Source organism: Anolis sagrei, chromosome 1 (genome assembly GCF_037176765.1).
Source record: "Anolis sagrei isolate rAnoSag1 chromosome 1, rAnoSag1.mat, whole genome shotgun sequence".
NCBI classification, from domain to species: Eukaryota; Metazoa; Chordata; class Lepidosauria; order Squamata; family Dactyloidae; genus Anolis; species Anolis sagrei.
Genome location: NC_090021.1, coordinates 327,253,427 through 327,274,133, shown reverse-complemented (window position 1 = coordinate 327,274,133; position 20,707 = coordinate 327,253,427). Strand labels below are relative to the sequence as shown.

Below are 20,707 nucleotides of genomic sequence, written 5' to 3'. Positions count from 1 at the left end.
AGTTCTCACAAATTTAAAAGAAATGAGACCTTCTAGGAAGATAGTCTGTAAAGAAAGAAGCATTTCCTTAAAACTGGGGAGCTGGCTATAATGGTGAAAGGATAGAATCTCTGCATTGCAGTGTTTGGGACAGTTTTATTGACACTCTGAGTCATTATTATTCATCTGTTTATTGAAGTGTTACATTCCAACTTTTTAGGCGAAGGCCTGTATCTCAAAATGTAGTTAGTTTCATGAAATACCAGGAAGATTACGCTTCTGAATTACTTACAGTAAAATCTGCTTGCAGTGCATCCATTCCAGCTGTTCCCCTCCAACCTCAATGCTTTTAGTTGAAGTTATATCTTCAGTTGTATCCGGTTGCTAAGGATGTGAGAACTATTTCAAAATTAGGATTCTATGGAATCACAAGGACAGGGTCTGGAGCACAGTCTTTCCTACCCAGTTTCTATTCTTATGACAACAGTACGTAATACCCGCAGGAACTGGCTTCTATGCTGTTAGTAAGTGACTCAGGTACCCATGAAAGTGTGTCAAAATATAATTCTTGTCTATAGAGTTTGCATCATGCACTGAGAAACATTGGTTCTATGTGCCTGTTGACTTTTCCATTCTTCCTCTCCTTATTCTGGGATTTCTTCTAATGTATTTGGCCAGAACAGTGTCCTCATTTCTTTGTTCTGTACTGGATTTTGTTCTATATTTTATCTCTTCCCAGTAATAGCTTTCTAGACATTAATAATAGTATCCCACTAGAGATATATCTCTTCCCTAATTTCCTGTGCATAAATATCATTCCTCAAGGTTCACATTTTTTTACCATAGGCATTGGATGAAAGTGGAGTTCCCTTCCCTCTCAAATTATCTCAGAAGATCTCTTATTTGAAACATGGGGGTATTGATTTATTCCAAATACATTTTTCTTTGCCTTTTTTTTCTTTACATTTGCTTTCAAAAGTACATAACCCATTTTGTTATGTATTTTGTGCTATATTCTAGTGAAATTACAATATTGTGAATTAAAGTACCCCCCCCACCCCCCCAAAAAAGTCAAAATGAACACATACCTACTTCATCTCAGGAAATAGTTTATGTTAATCCTAGAATGCAGTTATGTTCACAACTGAAGCAGATATTTCAGACGGGTTGTGCAGGTGCAAAGCACCTACACTGACAAAAGCATGCCAACAACAAAACAACGTATGGAAGGTTCTAGGAAAATTTGTGATATAAAGATCTCTGCTGCAAAATAAAATTAGCTTTTTTGCATTAGTATTCTACTTTGCATGTGATAAATAATACATTAGAAGATGGCTTACTATTGTGTAGATGGATTTACTTTCTCAAACAAGAGGTTGCAACTGACTGAGAACAGAGGATGGCTATACGTATCACAGTCAACGTGGCGTAGATCAAATGCTTACCTTTCTCTCTTGAAATTTTGAGAAATGTGGAGTGGGAATAGCTTTCTGCACATTAGTTTCCATGATTGCCAGTGCTCTCCTTTTTCCATATATTAGTGAAACAAATCCTGATCCAATTACTTGTAAGAAGAAAGAGTGTGATCAGGAGAACCTCTGATTGGAACAGTGATATCCATACTTGAAACCATGGCTAAAGATCAGCTTTGAGAATCATTGGTATCAGCATAATCAGTGCACAGGCCTCAGAATGATTAAGACCTACATTGCTTGAAAGCTCAGAAAATAAGTGATACTTAGACAATTAGTCCAAGTGAGCTATTTTTGTACTAGAACAAGATTTGATGCTTCTTCACTGGCAAGATATAGTTCTATTGGTTTGGTATTAATTGGCGGATCAACACAGGGATGTAGCTATCAACATGAAGACCTATGTGGAGTCCCTCAGGGTTCAGCATTGGCCCCAATGTTGTTTAACATCTACATGAAACCGCTGGGAGAGATCATCCGGAGTACAAAGTTATCTGTACGCAGATGACGTCCAGATCTGTCACTCCTTCCCACCCATTACTAAGGAGGCTGTTTAGACTTTGAACCGGTACTTGGCTGCTGTGTCAGACTGGATGAGGGCTAACAAATTGAAGTTGAATCCAGACAGAGGTCCTCCTAGTCAGTTGAAAGGCCGAACAGGGCATAGGTTTACAGCCTATGTTGTATGGGGTTACACTCCCCCTGAAGAGGCAGGTTTGCAAGGTCTAATATGTATCTGATGCATATCTGTACTTCTCTTTGTGTTTTCCCAGAATGTATGACAACATGTCCACAATGGTATATCTAAAGGAAGAAAAGTTGGAGAAGCTTACCCAAGATGAAATTATTTCTAAGACTAAGCAAGTGATTCAAGGACTAGAAGCACTAAAGAATGAGCACAATTCCATCTTACAGAGTTTACTAGAGACACTGAAATGTTTGAAGAAAGATGACGAGACCAATTTGGTGGAGGAAAAATCAAGCATGATACGGAAGTCTTTGGAAATGTTGGAACTGGGACTCAGTGAAGCACAGGTAAAAATAGTAGTGGTTAAATGTTACCTTGCTTTGAGAAGTTTTTTAACAATTAGAAATCTCGAAAAGCACTGGAGTAATTGATGCTGACCCACATATACAATCAAGTACCATGAGTTTCACAAAAAGAACACTAATCATCTCTGGTGCTTTGTAGGTAATGATGGCCTTGTCAAATCATTTAAATGCAGTGGAATCGGAGAAACAGAAATTACGTGCTCAGGTCCGTCGGCTATGCCAGGAAAATCAGTGGTTAAGGGATGAACTAGCTAACACCCAGCAAAAATTACAAAAGAGTGAACAATCTGTGGCTCAGCTGGAAGAAGAAAAGAAGCACCTTGAATTTATGAACCAGTTAAAAAAATATGATGATGATATATCCCCTTCCGTAAGTCATTTTACAACCAAATGCATATTTGTTTTAATTTACATTTTATTTGCTTAGATAGATAGATAGATAGATAGATAGATAGATAGCTCACCTGGCCCGGACATGGAAAGGATTGACAGTTTGATAGCTCCATGTCAATTCTGTGGGTGGTGATGCATTGCCAGTCTTAGTTGGTGGAGCAGTTTGTCTGGTAAATTCTGATAACAAACGAGATATATCTATCTCTATATATCACAGTATGTCTGTCTGTCCATACATTTGTCTATACAACAAAGACTGTTTCTAGGTGAACTTTTTGATTTCCAATGTGGCTCTCTGTGATATCACTTGGAAAGAAAGGTAACACGTATATGAGTAGAAGAGAGAAAGGAAGGAAAGAGCCAGAAAGAGAGCCATGTTGCAGGAAAGTAACAGAGACAGTACTTTCCTGCAATTACTACTATAGGGTAGATTTTTTTAAAATCCTCATTTTCCTTCCTAAATCTAATTGCTGTGCCATCTTGGATCCTTCCATTGAATGAATTGGATTTACACAGTTGTTCACTTAAGCTTGTCTTCTGTAGTAAGGGAGGTGGAAACATTTTTCAGTCAAATATTTTACATCTCAAATATATGAAAAAAGTTTTGTGGGGTTTTTTTTTTTTTGCAATTTGATGATACACATAATATATATGTTCATATCAGTTTAGTTAAATGTGAACGTTTGATTTCTGTGTTTAGGAAGATAAAGACACAGATTCTACCAAAGAAGCACTGGATGATTTATTCCCCAATGATGAAGATGACCAAGGGCAAGGAAGTAAGTGAAATTTATGTGTTCATGCATGTGTTTATATTGTGTGTGTGTGTATTTATAGTGAGGGCAGTGGCTGATCTTTACTTTTTAGGCTGCTCCAGGCCATTAGTGCATAGTACACAATACCAAAGTCTCATAGATGGCTTACCCCAAACAATCAAACCAAAGACAGTGGATTGTCATGACAAACAGTCAAAAGCCCAATTTGAATGTGAGGATTCTTTGCGGACTTGAAGTGCTTGGACTGTTCATTTAGCATAGACAATGACATATTGTTTCATTCTCTGCACCAATCCTGACCTTAGCTGCAATACGTATATTGGGTTTTTCTTTTTTGGTGAAGATATTGGGTGATTTTTTTTTCTGTTTCTAAAAATACATTGCTGTAAGCTATGTATTTAAACCAAAGTATTTAGGGGATCTGAATAACTACTAAGAACTGTAAGTTTTACAAAAGACCTGCTTCTGGTGAGATATTTTTGAGAGCAAATGGGAAAAAAATGTAATGAATTTGCTAGCAAATCATGTTTCAGAATGTTCCCAAGGTGGGAAGAATTCTGATAGCATTTAAGCATTTGTGAGGTCTCAATGAAGCTTAGTTCCTTCATGCAAATCACACAAACCTCATTTTCTTTTCTCAATATTTTTACCTTCCCAGTTCAACAGCCACACAGCAGTGCAGTGGCTGCAGCACAACAAGGTGGCTATGAGATTCCAGCAAGGTTAAGGACTCTTCATAACCTTGTTATTCAGTACGCTTCCCAGGGCAGATATGAAGTTGCTGTCCCCCTCTGTAAACAAGCACTTGAAGACCTGGAGAAGACTTCAGGCCACGATCACCCTGATGTTGCCACTATGTTGAATATACTTGCATTAGTGTACAGGTTGGTACCTCTAACAGGCGGTGGAAGTGTTGCGAGCAAGCTTTTAGGCCTCTTCTACATAGCTGTATAAAATCCACATTATCTGCTTTGAAGTGGATTATATGGCAGTGTAGACTAAGAGCCCTTCCAGACAGGCTCTATATCCCAGGATCTGATCCCAGGTTTTCTGTTTATCCCAGATTATCTGTCTGTGTGGACTCATATAATCCAGTTTAAACCAGAAAACCTGGAATCAGGTCCTGGGATATAGGCCGGACTGGAAGGGCCCTAAGATAATCCAGTTCAAATCAGATAATGTGGATTTTCTGCTTTGATAACCTGGATTATCTGACAGTATAGAAGGGGCCTTTTGCGGTTACAATACTGATGTGTTGCAGGAGGGAATTATTTACACTGTGAAAAAGACTTGGTATATTCTTGTTCTGGCTCATTTTAATTTGAGAACATGTTGCTGTCCCTGTTAGTTCATGCAATATTTTAATATAGATTTTTATCCAAGCCACCTTGAGTTCTAGGGATTGAGAAAAGATAGGAAATAAAGACATATAGATAAAAGCAATTTAATAAAAATTGAAACAAATTAGAATAGTTTGAATGTCAAAGAAGAATAAACAACGGAAACATTGTAAAACATATTAAACAATTTAATTATTAAATAAAATAGTTTAAAAATCTGCACAGTTTTGAACAAAGTTCCAAAAGTTTTGATAAAAGTCTGTGTTTTAACTTGACTTTTTGAAAATTCTTTCCTTTTAGTTTCTTGAAAGTAGTTCTAAAGAGTATTTTGAACTGGATAGCGCATTCTTACTTATCTAGTTGATATCAACAAGAGGTCAAGGATCAGTGAAAATAACACTTGAATTGAGGATACAACTGTTCCTGGAGATTGGGGAGGGAAGGGAGATAAGAGTGGAATTGGTAAAGTTAAGAAAATAGGACATATCAAATTGAGAGAAAATTTAAGTAGAATATCATTATCTGTTTATTCTATTTAACCTTGGGCATTGTTATTGAGATTTGTATCATTCTTCTTGTGTTTACAATAATAATAATAATAATAATAATAATAATAATAATAATAATAATAATAAAATAGCAGGAAAAAGAAGGAAAAAATAAAACAAGAGGTCAAGAAATCGAATTCAGCTTTAGTTGGACCCTCTGGTGCCTGTGGTAGCTCCGAATTGAATTTTGGGCTTATCACCTGGTAGGACAAAATTGTAATTTAATCTTATACCATCACACGGGCCTAGTTTTAGCACTCTGTGAACTGTGTCATGTGCTGCTTCAGGGCTAAGCTGTTTGATTCCTCTTTAAATGCTGCCATCTCTCATTGTTGGGTATACTGACTGAAATGGATAAAAGTTGTGATCCAAAACATCTGAAGGGAATGAGTTGCCTCTTCCTGCATTTTGCTGTAGTTTCACTAAATAAGGCAAACTTCATTAATGTAGAGATGAAAAGAGCAGAATCTGCCTTGAATGCTGGCACAAGCCAACAGTGGCAAATACTTGTGCTGATTCTTTTGACTAAAAATGTTAGTGTTACATTTCAGAGATTAGTTATTCATGACTCTTTTCCTTCTATAGGGATCAGAATAAGTACAAAGATGCAGCAAACTTACTGAATGATGCCTTGGCTATTCGTGAGAAGACCTTGGGCAAAGATCATCCTGCGGTATGTATATAGGATGGGGCTTTGGAGGTCCTTCCATACTTCTCTTTTACCTGTAAATTCCACCTGTTTTACTGTGAAACTCATCTTGATGTTAAATTCAACAGGAACATTCTTAAACTCTACTTTGTTGTTGACATCATTCAGGTATGAGGCACCTAGTAGTACGTTTGCACTTTTAATGATTAAATACGAATCACTTCAATAGTAATTCATTTAAATTACTTTCTTGATACAAATGTGGGTCTGATTGTGAGTTATTTTACATGATTTGAATGTACTCCAGAATCTGAAAAATATTTCCTAGATTCTTATTAAAATTATGCTCATTTAATGAGAAACAGTAAAAATCTGTATCAATGTAAGTAACCTAATAAGTAAACCCAAATTTAGTAAAAATATGAAAAGCTTTTACATAAAAAATGGAGCTTCCAGTGATGCAGTGGGTTAAACCCTTGTGCTGGCAGGACTGAAGACCAACAGATCAGAGGTTCGAATCTGGGGAGAGTGCGGATGAGCTCCCTCTGTCAGTTCCAGCTTTCCTTGCGGGGACATGACAGAAGCCTCCCACAAGGATGGTAAAACATCAAACATCCGGGCGTCCCCTGGGCGACGTACTTCCATACAGCCAATTCTCTCACACCAGAACTGACTTGCAGTTTCTCAAGTGGCTCCTGACACGAAAAAAAACCACATAAAAATGTTATAACTATTGCAATTGAGTCCTTTCTTCTGTCTTTTTTTCTACAATTCGTATGTTACCTCGGTTAGAGTAAATGCACGTATTTCCTAATAATCGAAATCTTATCCCAATGTGTTTATGTTATACGTCTCATTCAAATTAGTCTGTCTAAAGTTGTCTCACTTAGGTTTTCAGCCTTTGGGCTAGTGTTTGGTGTAGGGAGGAAGTAATCTTAGTACTATGGAACACTCCTTCTGTGCTGGGGTTTGTGAGACAGCCTGAAAAAGAAATCATGATTTAGTTTTTGGGGGTGAAAAAATCTGTTAAGTTGGTGAGCTGAGCAAACAGTATTTACTATAATTGATAATACTAACCTTAGGTTATCAAAAGTTATGCATCTTGATTTTTCCCTTTGCTGCAATTAATCTGTACTTCCAAAATAATAAATACATGACCTACTTTCCTTTTAAATAATTTTTGTGCAACATAGTATTAGACATTTTATTTTATTTTTTCTTTGCAGGTTGCAGCCACCTTAAACAATCTTGCTGTGCTTTATGGGAAAAGAGGCAAATATAAGGAAGCTGAGCCTTTGTGCAAGAGAGCTTTAGAAATCAGAGAGAAGGTAATATAGAACAACTCTTTTTTTCTTTTTTGCTGACATGCTGAAAACTGAATGTTCATGGTACTTGGATGTTTGTACTCGTTGAAATACTGATGTTTGAAATAATTTATCTTAAGCTTATAGGACTGCTTTTTGTGTATTTTGAAGATATGGCACAAATTGATGTCAGCGAAAAAATGCTTGTAACATGACATGGAAATTGGGTAGCAAGATACATCTTGAAGTCTTTGATTTTTTTTCTCTAAGCAATGTCATAAAACAAGCGTACTAGATAAAAATAGTGTTGAAGGCATCAACATACACTGCATGAAAAATGCTATAGAAATTTAATATTTATTTCATTCATTTGTTTGTACAAGAATGTTTTTATTCCCCTTTGATGTTTTCATACCACTCCTGGTATGAATCCAATTCAATACAATGAAGTTACTAAACACCATTATGTACAAAATCAAAAATGTGCATATGCAGTAAACAATAAATCAGACAGATAAAGCAAATACTTGACTGAAGAGGAAGGCCTTTGTTACATATCGAAAACAATATTTATTAATGCATTAATTTATTATTTTTCTTGTTACAATAATACTTTAAACCAGGGGTCAGGAACCTTCGGCCCTCCAGGTGTGGTGGACTTCAACTCCCACAATTCCTTGAGGCACGGCATTCGCCCCAAAGGCTTACCTTGGCCTCAAGGAATTGTGGGAGTTGAAGTCCACCACACCTGGAGGGCCGAAGGTTCCCCATGCCTGCTTTAAACTCACCAGTCTAGTGAAGAAGCAGCAATATTTTGTTATTCCAGGAAAGTGTTTCCCAACCTGTGGTTTGTGGACCACCAGTGGTCCGTGATAATGAAAATATGGTCCACGGCCTCACCGTTAATTACTACACTGTTTTCTCGAAACCATATAACAACAAGAGCAACTGTCTCACAAAACCCTCTTATAGTGCTGAGGCAACGGGGAAGTCAGGAGGAGAAAGGCTGACTACCCATGAAAGATTACTACTACTACATCAGCTCTGGGTTATTAAGTATGGTTTTCTATGGGCGAGCAGATGGCAACTACTGGATGGCATATGTTCTGTATCAGAAACTAGAGCTGATGTAGTCTATCTGATGCAATCTTCTGAATCAGCACCCCAAATAACCAAACCAAATCTAAAGTTCACCAAAAACTAATTCGTAACCCGTTTGGTACTAATATTGAAGAGTTGTCCCTGGTCAAAGTGGTCTCTGGTCAAGTCGTCCCTAGTCAAAAAACGGTTGGGAACCACGGTTCCAGGGGAACCTCCTCCAGATACAAAATAATTGGAAAGATCTGAAAGCATGAGTTGGAAAGTAAGTTGTTTTGAGGCACCTTAGTTCAGCAGTGAAGCTCTATAATAAGGGAGACATCTTTCAGAAAGTTGTGTCCAAACTTTCCAGAGAGAGACATCCTCCTAAGTGAGAATGAGGAATGAGGAAACCAAGAAATGAGTTTTACTGAAGTGAGTTAAACGAAATGCAGTGGAAGAGATACACCAAGAACTGTGGTTTTATATCAGGAATTAGCAATTGCCATGAGTCAAGAAATACAGCTAGCTCAGGCATGGAAAAACTGTAGCCCTCCGGGTGTTTTGTACTTCAACTCCCACAATATTGGCTGTTGGGAATTGTGGGGGTTGAAGTCCAAAACACCTGGAAGGCCAAAGTTTGTCCATGTCTAGTGTATGTTTTTGAAAGGCTGCATAGCCCTTACTGAACTTCCCAGAATGTTTTACAAAATGCACACACCCCAGAAGTTGGGAGAGGGGGTGATTTTGCCACAGATAGAGGTCAACTATATGGTTAAAGAAAGTCCTCTTGGCATGGCAGGATGTGGGGGCATGGATTTGGAAGGGACTTCATAGGCCACTGAGTTCAACCCACTGTTCATTGGAGGAACTCCCACCAGTGCTTCTTCAGCTAGTCAGTCTCTTTTTGAAAATGTCTAAGCAAAGAGACTCATCACAGTTGGTTCTATTGTTGAGTTCCTCTTTCTTTCAAAAACTCACTTCTCACATTCAGTCACAATCTATCCTCCTGTAACTTAAAACCATTAGACCTGGTCCTGCACCCTCCCCTCTCTTATAGCTCTTTAGATATTTAAAGAATGCTATCATGTTACACCTTAGTCTTCTCTTCACTGTGCTGAACATGCCCAAATCCCTCAAAGTTTCCCCATATATTTGTTCTCCATACCTTGTATCATTTTTATTGGCCTTCTCGGAATCTGGTCCAACTTGTCTATATTCTTAAAATGAGATGCCTAGAACTTAACACAGTACTTCAACTGAAGCTTAACTAAAACTCAATGTAGTGGGACTGTAACTGGATAGGAAAATATGGTTCTACTAATAAAGACTAAAATAATACTGGTACTGGGTTGTTGTAGGTTTTTCTGGGCTATACTGGTACTTGCCTTTTTTGCTGCAATATCACACTGCTGGGTCACATTCAACTTAAAATCAACAATTGTATTAAAATTAGATATGTAGCTTTCATTGGGCATGTGCAATAGAGAAAGGTGTTCATATTTTATGTCTTTATTTGTAGGTCCTGGGGAAAGACCATCCCGATGTTGCCAAACAATTAAATAATTTGGCCTTACTATGTCAGAACCAGGGTAAATATGAAGAAGTGGAATACTACTATCAACGAGCACTTGAAATCTACCAAACTAAATTGGGACCAGATGACCCCAATGTTGCAAAGACAAAGAATAACTTGGTAAGTCCAAGCAGTGGGAGCAAACACTGAGAAATGCAATTCTGTATTTATCTGCTAAATGGGATCCAGGAAACTATGAATTAAACAAACATAATTGCTGGTATTGGTACTATTCCATACAAGCGTTATATTACAGCTTTCATGCTTCTGATTATACAAATGAAAGTAAATTTTGTACAAGTTTTGTTTTGTTTTGTTTCACATTCTAATGTAAGATCTAACAGAAGCCTAAAAACCAATCAGACTACATACTATAGGCCTTCTAAAATCTCTAGACCAGTGGTTTCCAACACATGGGTTGCAACCCTAAATGTGGTGTCGCCAGGCAGTGGTGATCTGAAACTTTTGAAAAGAGAAAACAAAACAAAAAATCACATCATCCAAATATCACCATGCTTGCATTTTGAGTTTTCCTCCCCTTTATTTCTACATATCTCTGTGAGAACAGATTTTCAATGCTTCTTCAATTGAAAACCAAAACAAGAAATAGATTAAATGGTGAGGATGACATGAGGTTGGCCTTAACAAAAACTCAGCTGTGAATTTTAACCTTGTTAATAGAGCCCTGGTGGTGCAATGAGTTAAACCCTTGTGCTGGCAGGATTGCTGACCGAAAGGTTGGCGGTTCACACCTGAGGAGCTGGGTGAGCTCCTGTCTTTCAGGTCCAGCTTCTCATGTGGGGACATGAGAGGAGCCTCCCATAGGCTTGTAAATCATCCAGGCGTCCCCTGGGCAAGTGTCCTTTCAGACGGCCAATTCTCTCACACCAGAAGTGACTAGCAGTTTCTCAAGTCACTCCTGACACAAGAAAAAAAACTTGCTAATTAGTTACAATTTCAATCACGTTTAATATTAAAAAGCCTATTTTAATGTATCGGGGTCACAGGTCACTTTGCCTCTATAAAAGGATGGGAACAACTGCTCTAGACTCTGGGACCTAATTCACTCTTATGAAGTGCATTGGGACCAACAGTAAGGTAGACTCTGAAGCCACAGATGGCTTGTATTCTTATACGAGGTGCTGTTTCTATTTGCTTGCACTCATGATCATGGGATTTACTGATATCTTTAGGAGATGTCTTGTTCATATACTGGCTTTGTTTGATGCCAGTGAGAATAGGAAGCAAAGCTAACACAATGTGTGCCTCAGGATTAAGGAAGAGAAGGCTTCCTATAACCCATGGACTGGATGTTCCTAACCCTAGTGCACTCTTTCAGATGGAACAATGATTTGATTTGTGTTAAGGCGCTTCTTTTGCAAATAGAAAAACACATTTATTTATACATTTATTTATACCATAGCTTTGTGTTGTGCAAATATAGGCAGTCCCTGGGTTACAGACAAGGAAGGTTCTGTTGGTTTGTTCTTTAGTTGAATTTGTATGTAAGTCAGAACAGGTACATTTTAAAGTGTAATTCCAGCGAATCTATCTATCTATCTATCTATCTATCTATCTATCTATCTAATTTTTGATAGCATAAGGGTTAATGCCACTGTGATATTTATTTCGCTGCCTGTACCCATGTTCAGAAGATTTCACCTTACTTTCTGTCCTTGTGATAATTGAATTTTGAAAAAATTGGCTTGTTATAACAACAATTGGTGATAAAGCTTCAATAGAGACACCTTTTCCCCATGATAATTCTTTCAAGAATGAATTTCCCTTCATTTTCTGTTGTCTCACCCCCATTCTTAATGTTAGTTTTTTAAAAAGATTCTGTATTTAATTAATTTAATTAATCTTAATATTGAGAAGTTAATTTAAAGCTTACTATACATGTGTTATATTTTCCAGGCATCCTGCTACCTGAAGCAAGGGAAATTTAAGCAAGCAGAAACTTTGTATAAAGAGATCCTAACTCGTGCCCATGAAAGGGAATTTGGCTCTGTAGATGGTAAATATTTATATTATGAAGATAAATCTCTGAGAAATTGAGCTAATGAAGATAATGGATGTGTCCAAATAAGGGACTGTCATCTTAACACTTGGTGACTTATTTGTCCGGAGCTAAAATATATTCTCCACGTTTACCTTGTCATTCTTTCACGTATTGCTGTACTTATCAAACAGCTTTTCCATACTTCATGGCAAATTAAATTCAGAATTAAAGCAGCTGGAACATAAGGGAATGGAGATAGCATGGACTTCTTTGCTTTAAATAGCAAATACTATCATACCAATTTTGTTCCAACTCTGACTTGGCAAGTCATTGCAGAATTCTGAAAAATGTGTTAAGTTATGACAGTAGAAAGAATGACAAGGTAAACGTGGAGAATATATTTTAATTATGCAACTTATGCCATTTGCTGGATGGTTTACATATTCTTTAGAACTTGGTTTTCTAACAGTAATTGCTTTGTGCATGAGATGTCAAATGTATCACTGTGATGAAAGTAAAATCTGTCTCTGATCTAGCAAGCAACAAAGTTTCTGTCAGCATATGCTACTTGCCATTTGTTTGCCATCAAGGTTTCTTTGAAAGAGCATTTTTACACCTTTACATCTGATTTATAGATATACAGGGTTAGTCAAAATGCATAGGCCAATAAGCCATTCAATTGAATGGCTTATTGGCCTATGCATTTTGACTAACCCTGTATATTCTTTTTTTGTTTCATAGCAGGTGCAAAACAAGGATCTTCTTTGTTATATCCCTTGCTGTGACACAGTTATGAGCTCATCTGATACTCCATTTTTTCAGGAATTGAAGGCTTTCCTGATCCATTTACAGAATAGCAATATAACTGTTTTCCAGTGAGTGGGTGGTGTGCCTTAGAAGTTTGCATATGTGGGTGGATAGGATACACACACACACACACACACACACACACGCACGCACGTATCTTGCGCTTTCAATAGTATCACTATAAGTGCTCTTTTGGAAGGTTGTTCTGGTCAAATGTAAATATATTTTACTTCACCTAATATGGGAGCCCCCGGTGGCGCAGTGGGTTAAAGCACTGAGCTGCTGAGCTTGTTGATCAAAAGGTCGCAGGTTCGATTCCGGGGAGCGGCATGAGCTTCCGCTGTCAGCCCTAGCTTCTGCCAACCTAGCAGTTTGAAAACATGCAAATGTGAGTAGATCAATAGGTACTGCTCTGGCGGGAAGGTAACAGCGCTCCATGCAGTCATGCCGGCCACATGACCTTGAAGGTGTCTACGGACAACGCTGGCTCTTCGGCTTAGAAATGGAGATGAGCACCACATCCCAGAGTCAGACATGACTGGACCTAATGTCAGGGGACTACCTTTGCCTTTACCTTTTTTAGTATTATTATTATTTATTGTTACTAACTTACATCTCAGCTTGAGACAAAACAACATAATAAAATATACCTATAAAAGCACTATTAAAATACAGTTAAAATGCACCCAGAAAAGCATATATTTAAACATAAACATTTTAAAATATAGGAGACAAAAGAATAATATTTTATATTCTCTTATTTTTACACAGATGAGAACAAGCCCATCTGGATGCATGCTGAAGAAAGAGAAGAAAGCAAAGTAAGAGAAATTCTAGGGTGGGAATTTCCTTCTTTTCTTACAACTTTGAAGACACAGTTTAATATGTTATTCTTAATTTAGGGAAAGCAAAAAGATGGCACAACCTTTGGGGAATATGGAGGCTGGTACAAAGCTTGCAAAGTTGATAGGTGGGTATGTTTTGCTCAAAGCTTTTGAAACGTTAAAGAGATTCACTGAAAGACTCTACAGTGCAGAGTCACAACATCATTGTGACTGCTTGCTGGTAGAACTAAATGTAGCCTTTGTGTTTAAGATGTTCAGTTACAGTATGTTGACCTCAATCGTTTTAATTATTTTCCAAATCTGTGTTTTTCTACCATTCATGTCTGTTTTGTTTCAAATGCTGTTGTGTGCTAAATACCAGTATATCTACTTGCTCATGCAGTACTTTTAATTGGATCTGGAAGTGGTTTTCTCTCTAAGCTACTGTATAAATAGGCAACTGAATTTTAATATCCCATTAGACTAACTCAGTTGAGTGACTTCCATTTTGAAACCCTAGACTCTATGAAGAAGTGAATATGATGCCTCATGTTTTTGACTGTTAGATATAAATTCTATCTTAATAACCTAGAAATACCAGAAGCATTGCTCTATGTGTACCTGTTTCATCTTTACTCTTGACTATAGAAGGAAGCCCACATAGTGCACTACTTTCAAAAAATCGTTTAATTTATTAAGCCTTTGAGAACTGGGAAGGGGAAAACAGTGAAAAAAATTCAGTGGTGTATTTCTGTAACTAAAGCCAACAGCATTGGGACTTTCTTCACCTTTCTGTGCTGATACAGATAATTGCACTAAAATTTTGCTTCAGAAGTGTTCCTCCCCCTTCACCTGGATTTTAGGGTAAAGGGAGGGCTGGGAGTGGAAGGGAGAATAATCTGTTAAGGGAGAAATAAATGGCAGAAGAGTTGAGGTCCAGTAGATGTGTACTACTGGGTGCTGGTCTAAGTCCCAAAGTAGCTAGAATGTAATGCGGCATTAAGAGTGGCAGTGAAATTGTACTAGAGGCCTGTTCATAGGATAACTTGTGTTTTCCTGAATATAGGAACACCTGATCATCATGAGTGATCTGTAATTGCTCAGTGGCTGTAATTATTAAGTTAGGTTATTTTCTGCTATCACCAGCTATTAGAAAAGTCTAATACGCTTGACCTCTGAGAGAGTTTGGAGCACTTAAATGATTAGAAATTACATAAGGCACATTTTCTGAAACAGTTGGCAACTGGACCTTTGTGTTGGGAGCAGCACCTTGATGCTTGGAGTATTGTTCCTACTTCAGGAAATAAGAAGATGCACCAAAGAAAGTAGCACTTTTTTTCTATCACCTTTGTTGCTACACCTCTCTGTTTCTTCTAATGTGTGTGTGTGTAGTGTTGGTGTAATCTTAAACTTTTAAAGTGGCAGCTTATTTGAAGGTGTTTTCCTTTCTGATTAGAATAAAAACTGAAATTTCAGATTTGTTGCAGCAAGAGACTTGCTCTGGATGATCATGTAACAGACATGATGTTCTGTACTGGAAATTATTTTGGACTAAAAAGCTGAGCAGGGCTGATAAGGGAAAATGGAATAGGAGGTGTGAGTCATTTTCTAGATTACTGATTAAGAATTAATTTAGTTATATAATGAAAATGAATAGTCGTGAAGACACTTCTTCCAGTTTAGCAAGGGTCCTCTAATAATGATGAAACAAATTCTGGAAATTTCCTCAATATGCAAGCTTTTAAATGCCCGCATTAATGCCATCTCATCGGAAGCCAAGTGCAAAAGTGTGTAGTATTGTTCCTTCTTTACAGTATCTTTCTGCAGAATAATGGTTGCATTTTTCAAACAGATAGCTACCTCATTACACAATTAAACCCATTATGTAGGTTTTTGGTAAGCCTTTACTGAATATTTGTAAAATAGAATTGTTTAAAGGACTTTTGTCGTGTTCTGTTGGCTAGAAAATAATTGTAATGTTTAAATTTATAGTCCAACAGTCACAACAACCTTAAAGAATCTCGGGGCACTTTACAGACGTCAGGGCAAATTTGAAGCTGCTGAAACATTAGAAGAAGCAGCAATGAGGTCTCGCAAACAGGCAAGTGCCAGTTTTCTGACATTTCTCATGTATTGTCCACTGAATTTTCATTTGCCAAATGATGTCAAACAAACCAGAATGCTTTCACAATACAAAAACTATAATTTGGTTAAAATTTAATGGCATGCTGTATGGTGACTGTTAGGTTGAAGTCATTATTGACAGCACATAACAGCAATGTCTTTCTGCAAACCAAAAAACAGAAATCATAACACATGGCTCATTCTGTTGTATCCCACTATGTTTTGGTGTGTTTGGAGTTCATGCAGTCAAAGGTTTTCTTAACAATTTTTGAGTTTGAAAGAAATCTTGAAAAAAATAACAATACATATTGTCAGTGTTAGAGAATCATGTTTAAAGCAGCTTGCGAATAACATCTTGGAAAAGAATGCAGAAATCACAGATATGAGAAAAAAAATCACAGACGTGACGAATGTTCAAAATATACATGATTGCTATCAATTTAGAACAGAATTCTTCAGATGCCTTATAAATGGCATCTTACATTAAAGAACTGAAAGGGCGTCCCGGTTTTTGGACATCAGGTGTATTGCTATTCAGAAATACAGTCTCAATGCACATTGTTACCTGTGTGCATCAATCACTGGCTCCCTATTTAGTCATGTAACTGCAGCCCTTTTACTGAATATGGATGTTATGGATCTGCCCAACCCTAATTCCCTCCAGATGTACATATGCTTGCAAAGACATACGTTTCCAATAGGGTTTCAGAGAAGGGTAATAACAAACCTGTCACTAATGGTTAGGACTGAAATCCTTGACGCCATAAATCCGCCAGTACAGGCTTATTGTGGAACAATTTTTTAAGGCAGGAAAAAAAGATAAAATCTTAATACGTAAGTAGAAGCACTTCCACTGTGGGATGAGGAGTTCCTTTCCAGCTGGGGATTTTTTCCACCGTGTTAATTTCTGCTAGAGAGGATGTTCTGGCTTTCATGTGTGTGTGGGTGGGAAAGGGAATGAACCAGTGGGGGGAGCATGACAGGCCTGGTTCATGCAGAACTACCCAAGAAAGCCTGGATGATGATATCACAGCTTACTAAATTCAGAAATGAAATAGACTCTTGACTGCACATAGAGTCTCTTCACTCTTCTTGCATGATGGGAGCATCAGATTAGAATATCTTCACTTTAAAAAGTCCCTTACTCCACATAAATTAAAAAAACACTCTTTAACTACTTCAAAACAGGGTATTAAAGCAATGTCAGATCACGTTCCTTTGTTTGTGGAAAGGGACTGTGGATGCAAAGAGTTTGATCATATGCCCAATTGTCAAAATATAATCTTTGTGTAGTCTTTCAGCTCCTGACTCAAACCATGAAATTGACACAACTGGTTATACCACATGGATTGTCTGAGAAATTATCCCCTTCCGATAAAATTATTTTCAATCTGTTACTTTTACTGGAACAATTGTTTTTATAGGTTAAATAAGACAGAAATGATTTTCTCCTTGAATGTGTATAATAAATTCTACAAATTTATGCTTCGTGTACACATAATGAAAACTTACTATGCAGTATTTTTTATAGTTTTTATGAACTTGATAGCATTTGCTGTCCATGACACAGAAGTACTCATTGCAAAGTGAGGTGTCCTTTCCTTGGCTTACAGGGTCTTGACAATGTTCACAAACAGAGAGTTGCCGAAGTCCTTAATGATCCTGAAAGTATAGAGAGACGGCGAAGCCGCGAGAGCCTCAATGTCGACGTGGTAAAGTATGAGAGTGGCCCTGATGGAGGAGAGGAAGTGAGTATGAGCGTAGAATGGAATGGGGTAAGTACAGTACACAGTGTAGCAAAGTAACTTCAGTCATTATACCACCAGAGCAGTTGAGAGATGTCACTCTTTTGAGCCTTTTGAGATGTTCTTAGCTCATACGCACCTTCTGATTTCAATGAAAGTAAAAAAACAAAACCTAACCTTTCAAAATAATTGGATAACATAAATCTCACATGAGGAAAACCTTCTAGGAATTAAAATCTGGATATGCACTTCAATGCTGATTGAGTGTCCTGATTTATGTCTAGGACTTAATCTTAACTAGTTTGTTCGTTAACTAGTTTGAAAGTACTAGGATGACAGTTGGTTTGTTTTGTATATCTGTTGTATATCTGTTGCTGTCTCAAAAGGTTTTCACTAGCCAGCACTGCTATGCAAGTAAATTTGAATCAGTGTATATTAATAAGCTAAAAGCCTAAATTTAAGAAGAAAATCATTTCTCTTTGAAATGTAACCCCACTAGTCTTCCCACCTCATGAGTCATGCAGCAGAACCTAGCCTGTGTATGCAGCATCCCTGCTGCTTCTTAGCACCATGAGGATGTAATGATAAGATCCACCCAGCTACATACATAATGAATTACTGCTTTTCATTACCCTGGAAAGCTTGCTTGATGAGTCATTAAAGTGATACTTTTTCTTCCTTGCAATGCCTAATGTAGAATTTGTACTGCATACATTACAATAATAAGGCCTTCCTAAGACTACCATTATTGCTAACATGCAACTAAAGCTACTTTTCTGTTTAATGTCTCATAACTAAAACCAGTAGACTTGATTTGTGTTACAGTACACGACACACATTCTGTCTGTGATTATTTAGTACTCTACAACATATGTAGTCAGATTGCAGGAGACAGGTTTTCCAGGTTTTCTTGCTTTTGAAGGCCATATTTTCTATAATGGGAGGCTTTTCAAACTTCTGTAGCAGTAGCTACAACCTTTTTGTCACTTGTCAACGCTTCAGTACTTTGCAGATGCCTGCAGCTGTCTGTATCTTCTCTTTTTGATGTTGGAAATGTTTCTCTTTCTCTCCTGTTCCCAGATTGGCTTTGGTGTTGGTGGTGCTAAGACAGTCAATCAGCATATAAAGCAAATACTGCCATGTTACTAGTGCCTTAATTTGTCCCCTTGGCATTTGAACTGTGTACTGTACTGTTCCCTATTTTTCTCCCCTCTTTTATACTTCGCATGCCTTTGGATTTGCAAGGGGGAGGGATGAAGCATTTCCCCTCCTCCATTTGTTTGTCTTTTAAGAACAAAGCATGTTGGTTTGGGGCTTACAGGAGCACTCAAGAAAACAATTAAACAGTATTTCTAGGTCAGTGACAGCCATATCTAATAAAACCATCAAATAAGAAAGTGCCATTTGCCAGAAATTTCTTACTTGGAATGTGATTAATACCTTTCTCTAATTTACTTAAGGAGATGTGCTAATTTATTTTTCTCTTTTTAGTATAGTTTTTGTGTTTAGATTCTGAACAGTTTTTATTCAGTTTTCCATTTCATGTTGCCTTTTCTGACATTCATGTTGGCATACACCTGCAGGTGCTTGTTTCTCTTTGTTTGGCACATTATTTATTTATTTATTTATCATAATCTCTCATTTAATACATTTATAAGCAATTTTCATATTTTATCTATTATCACTACTACTAAAATATATATACAATACAATAAAAAATAATACAGTAATGTAGAATACTATCATGGTCTTTTGTAAATGTTCTGTAACTAAACATTCAAGAGACTTGCCACAGTTTCTCTACATAACTAATCTATTTGTTAATTAGTAACATCACATTTATTACCTTGTCTTTTCTCCAGATAGCACATAGAAGTGTTAAATTGCAGTGACTTTGTGGGATAATTTAGGCTGTATATACACTGGGGTAGGATCAGTAAATAGGTTTTTTGGTCTAATAAGAATTTAAATCCAGGTCTCCCCAGTTCATGGCTATTGAATTTGTCTATTATGCTGTATTGAGTACATCTACATTAATGGAGTTTGATGCCAATTTAACTGCCATGGTTCAATGTTGGAATCCTGGAATTTGTAGATCGGTGAGGCACCAGCATTCTTTCACAGAAAAGGCTAATGACATTCTAAAACTACAACTGTCATGATTCTTTAGCATTCAGCCATGTCAGTTGAAGTAGTGTCAAATTGTATATATAATTTCTACAGTGTAGTATATGCATCCGTGAACAATATTAAATTTTCAGTCTTGGTTTTGATGCTAAGTACGGGCAAATTCTGTAATACTTTGTTCTAAGTTGGTGTTGGTCAAGCTGTGTTCCTTGTGAGTTAAAAACAAGGGAGTCCTCCAGTTTAATTTCAACTATTGCAAATAGTAATGCAGGCGTATTAGTCCAGATTAACTACAACCACAGGTATCAAAGTACAGGGTTAGTCAAAATGAATAGGCCAGTATTGGTTACAGTAAACATAGATTTGGCCTATTCATTTTGACTAACCCTGTATATTGCAGATGTTATCTTACAACCTCTGCTGATATTCTTTAAATATTCTAGGAGAGCAGGTGAGATCTCAGCAGAGTGGAGGAAGGGGAATGTCATGCCGGACTAATCTTACCTCTTTTTTGACAAGAGTTACAAGTTTGGTAGACATTCCTGAAGACATATTGTCAGACAAACTAAACAACCAAATGAATGCTTATCAGGGCAGAAGGTTGAGCTGGATGGCACTTCAGTCTCTTCCAATATGATATTAACAGTCTGGCACCTGTTCAGAGTAACACGGGTAACCACGATGGTAAAACATCTAGACAGTAAGCTGTATGAGGCAGCTGTATATATTTAGTTGGGATACTAAAGTATAAAGAAGCAATATGACAGCCAACTTCAAATATCTACGATTCATCCTGGAGAGAAGTGACTTAATGGGCTTCCTCAGGATTGTGTTCTGGGATTGGTGGTGTTTGGCATCTTTATAAATGACTGGATAGTATAGTGAATATCCCAGGGGACCGGGACAGAATT

At 37.3% G+C, this 20,707-nt stretch overlaps 1 protein-coding gene across 8 annotated transcripts in view; it reads left to right on the top strand.

The window, feature by feature from the left end:
* Positions 1-20,707, top strand: part of KLC1 (kinesin light chain 1) — a 50,855-nt gene that overhangs the window by 17,066 nt on the left and 13,082 nt on the right. For 4 of the 8 annotated variants that reach the window (XM_060754889.2, XM_060754900.2, XM_060754894.2 and 1 more), the window contains exons 2-13: positions 2,225-2,486; positions 2,644-2,874; positions 3,598-3,676; positions 4,332-4,557; positions 6,147-6,234; positions 7,437-7,538; positions 10,114-10,287; positions 12,085-12,184; positions 13,748-13,797; positions 13,879-13,946; positions 15,793-15,901; positions 17,538-17,699. In XM_060754889.2, the coding sequence (XP_060610872.2) occupies positions 2,226-2,486; positions 2,644-2,874; positions 3,598-3,676; positions 4,332-4,557; positions 6,147-6,234; positions 7,437-7,538; positions 10,114-10,287; positions 12,085-12,184; positions 13,748-13,797; positions 13,879-13,946; positions 15,793-15,901; positions 17,538-17,699 (1,650 nt within the window). In that variant the 5' untranslated portion in view covers position 2,225. The remainder of the gene's footprint in view (positions 1-2,224; positions 2,487-2,643; positions 2,875-3,597; positions 3,677-4,331; positions 4,558-6,146; positions 6,235-7,436; positions 7,539-10,113; positions 10,288-12,084; positions 12,185-13,747; positions 13,798-13,878; positions 13,947-15,792; positions 15,902-17,537; positions 17,700-20,707) is intronic. The other 4 variants (XM_060754896.2, XM_060754906.2, XM_060754914.2 and 1 more) reach the window with 2 other exon arrangements.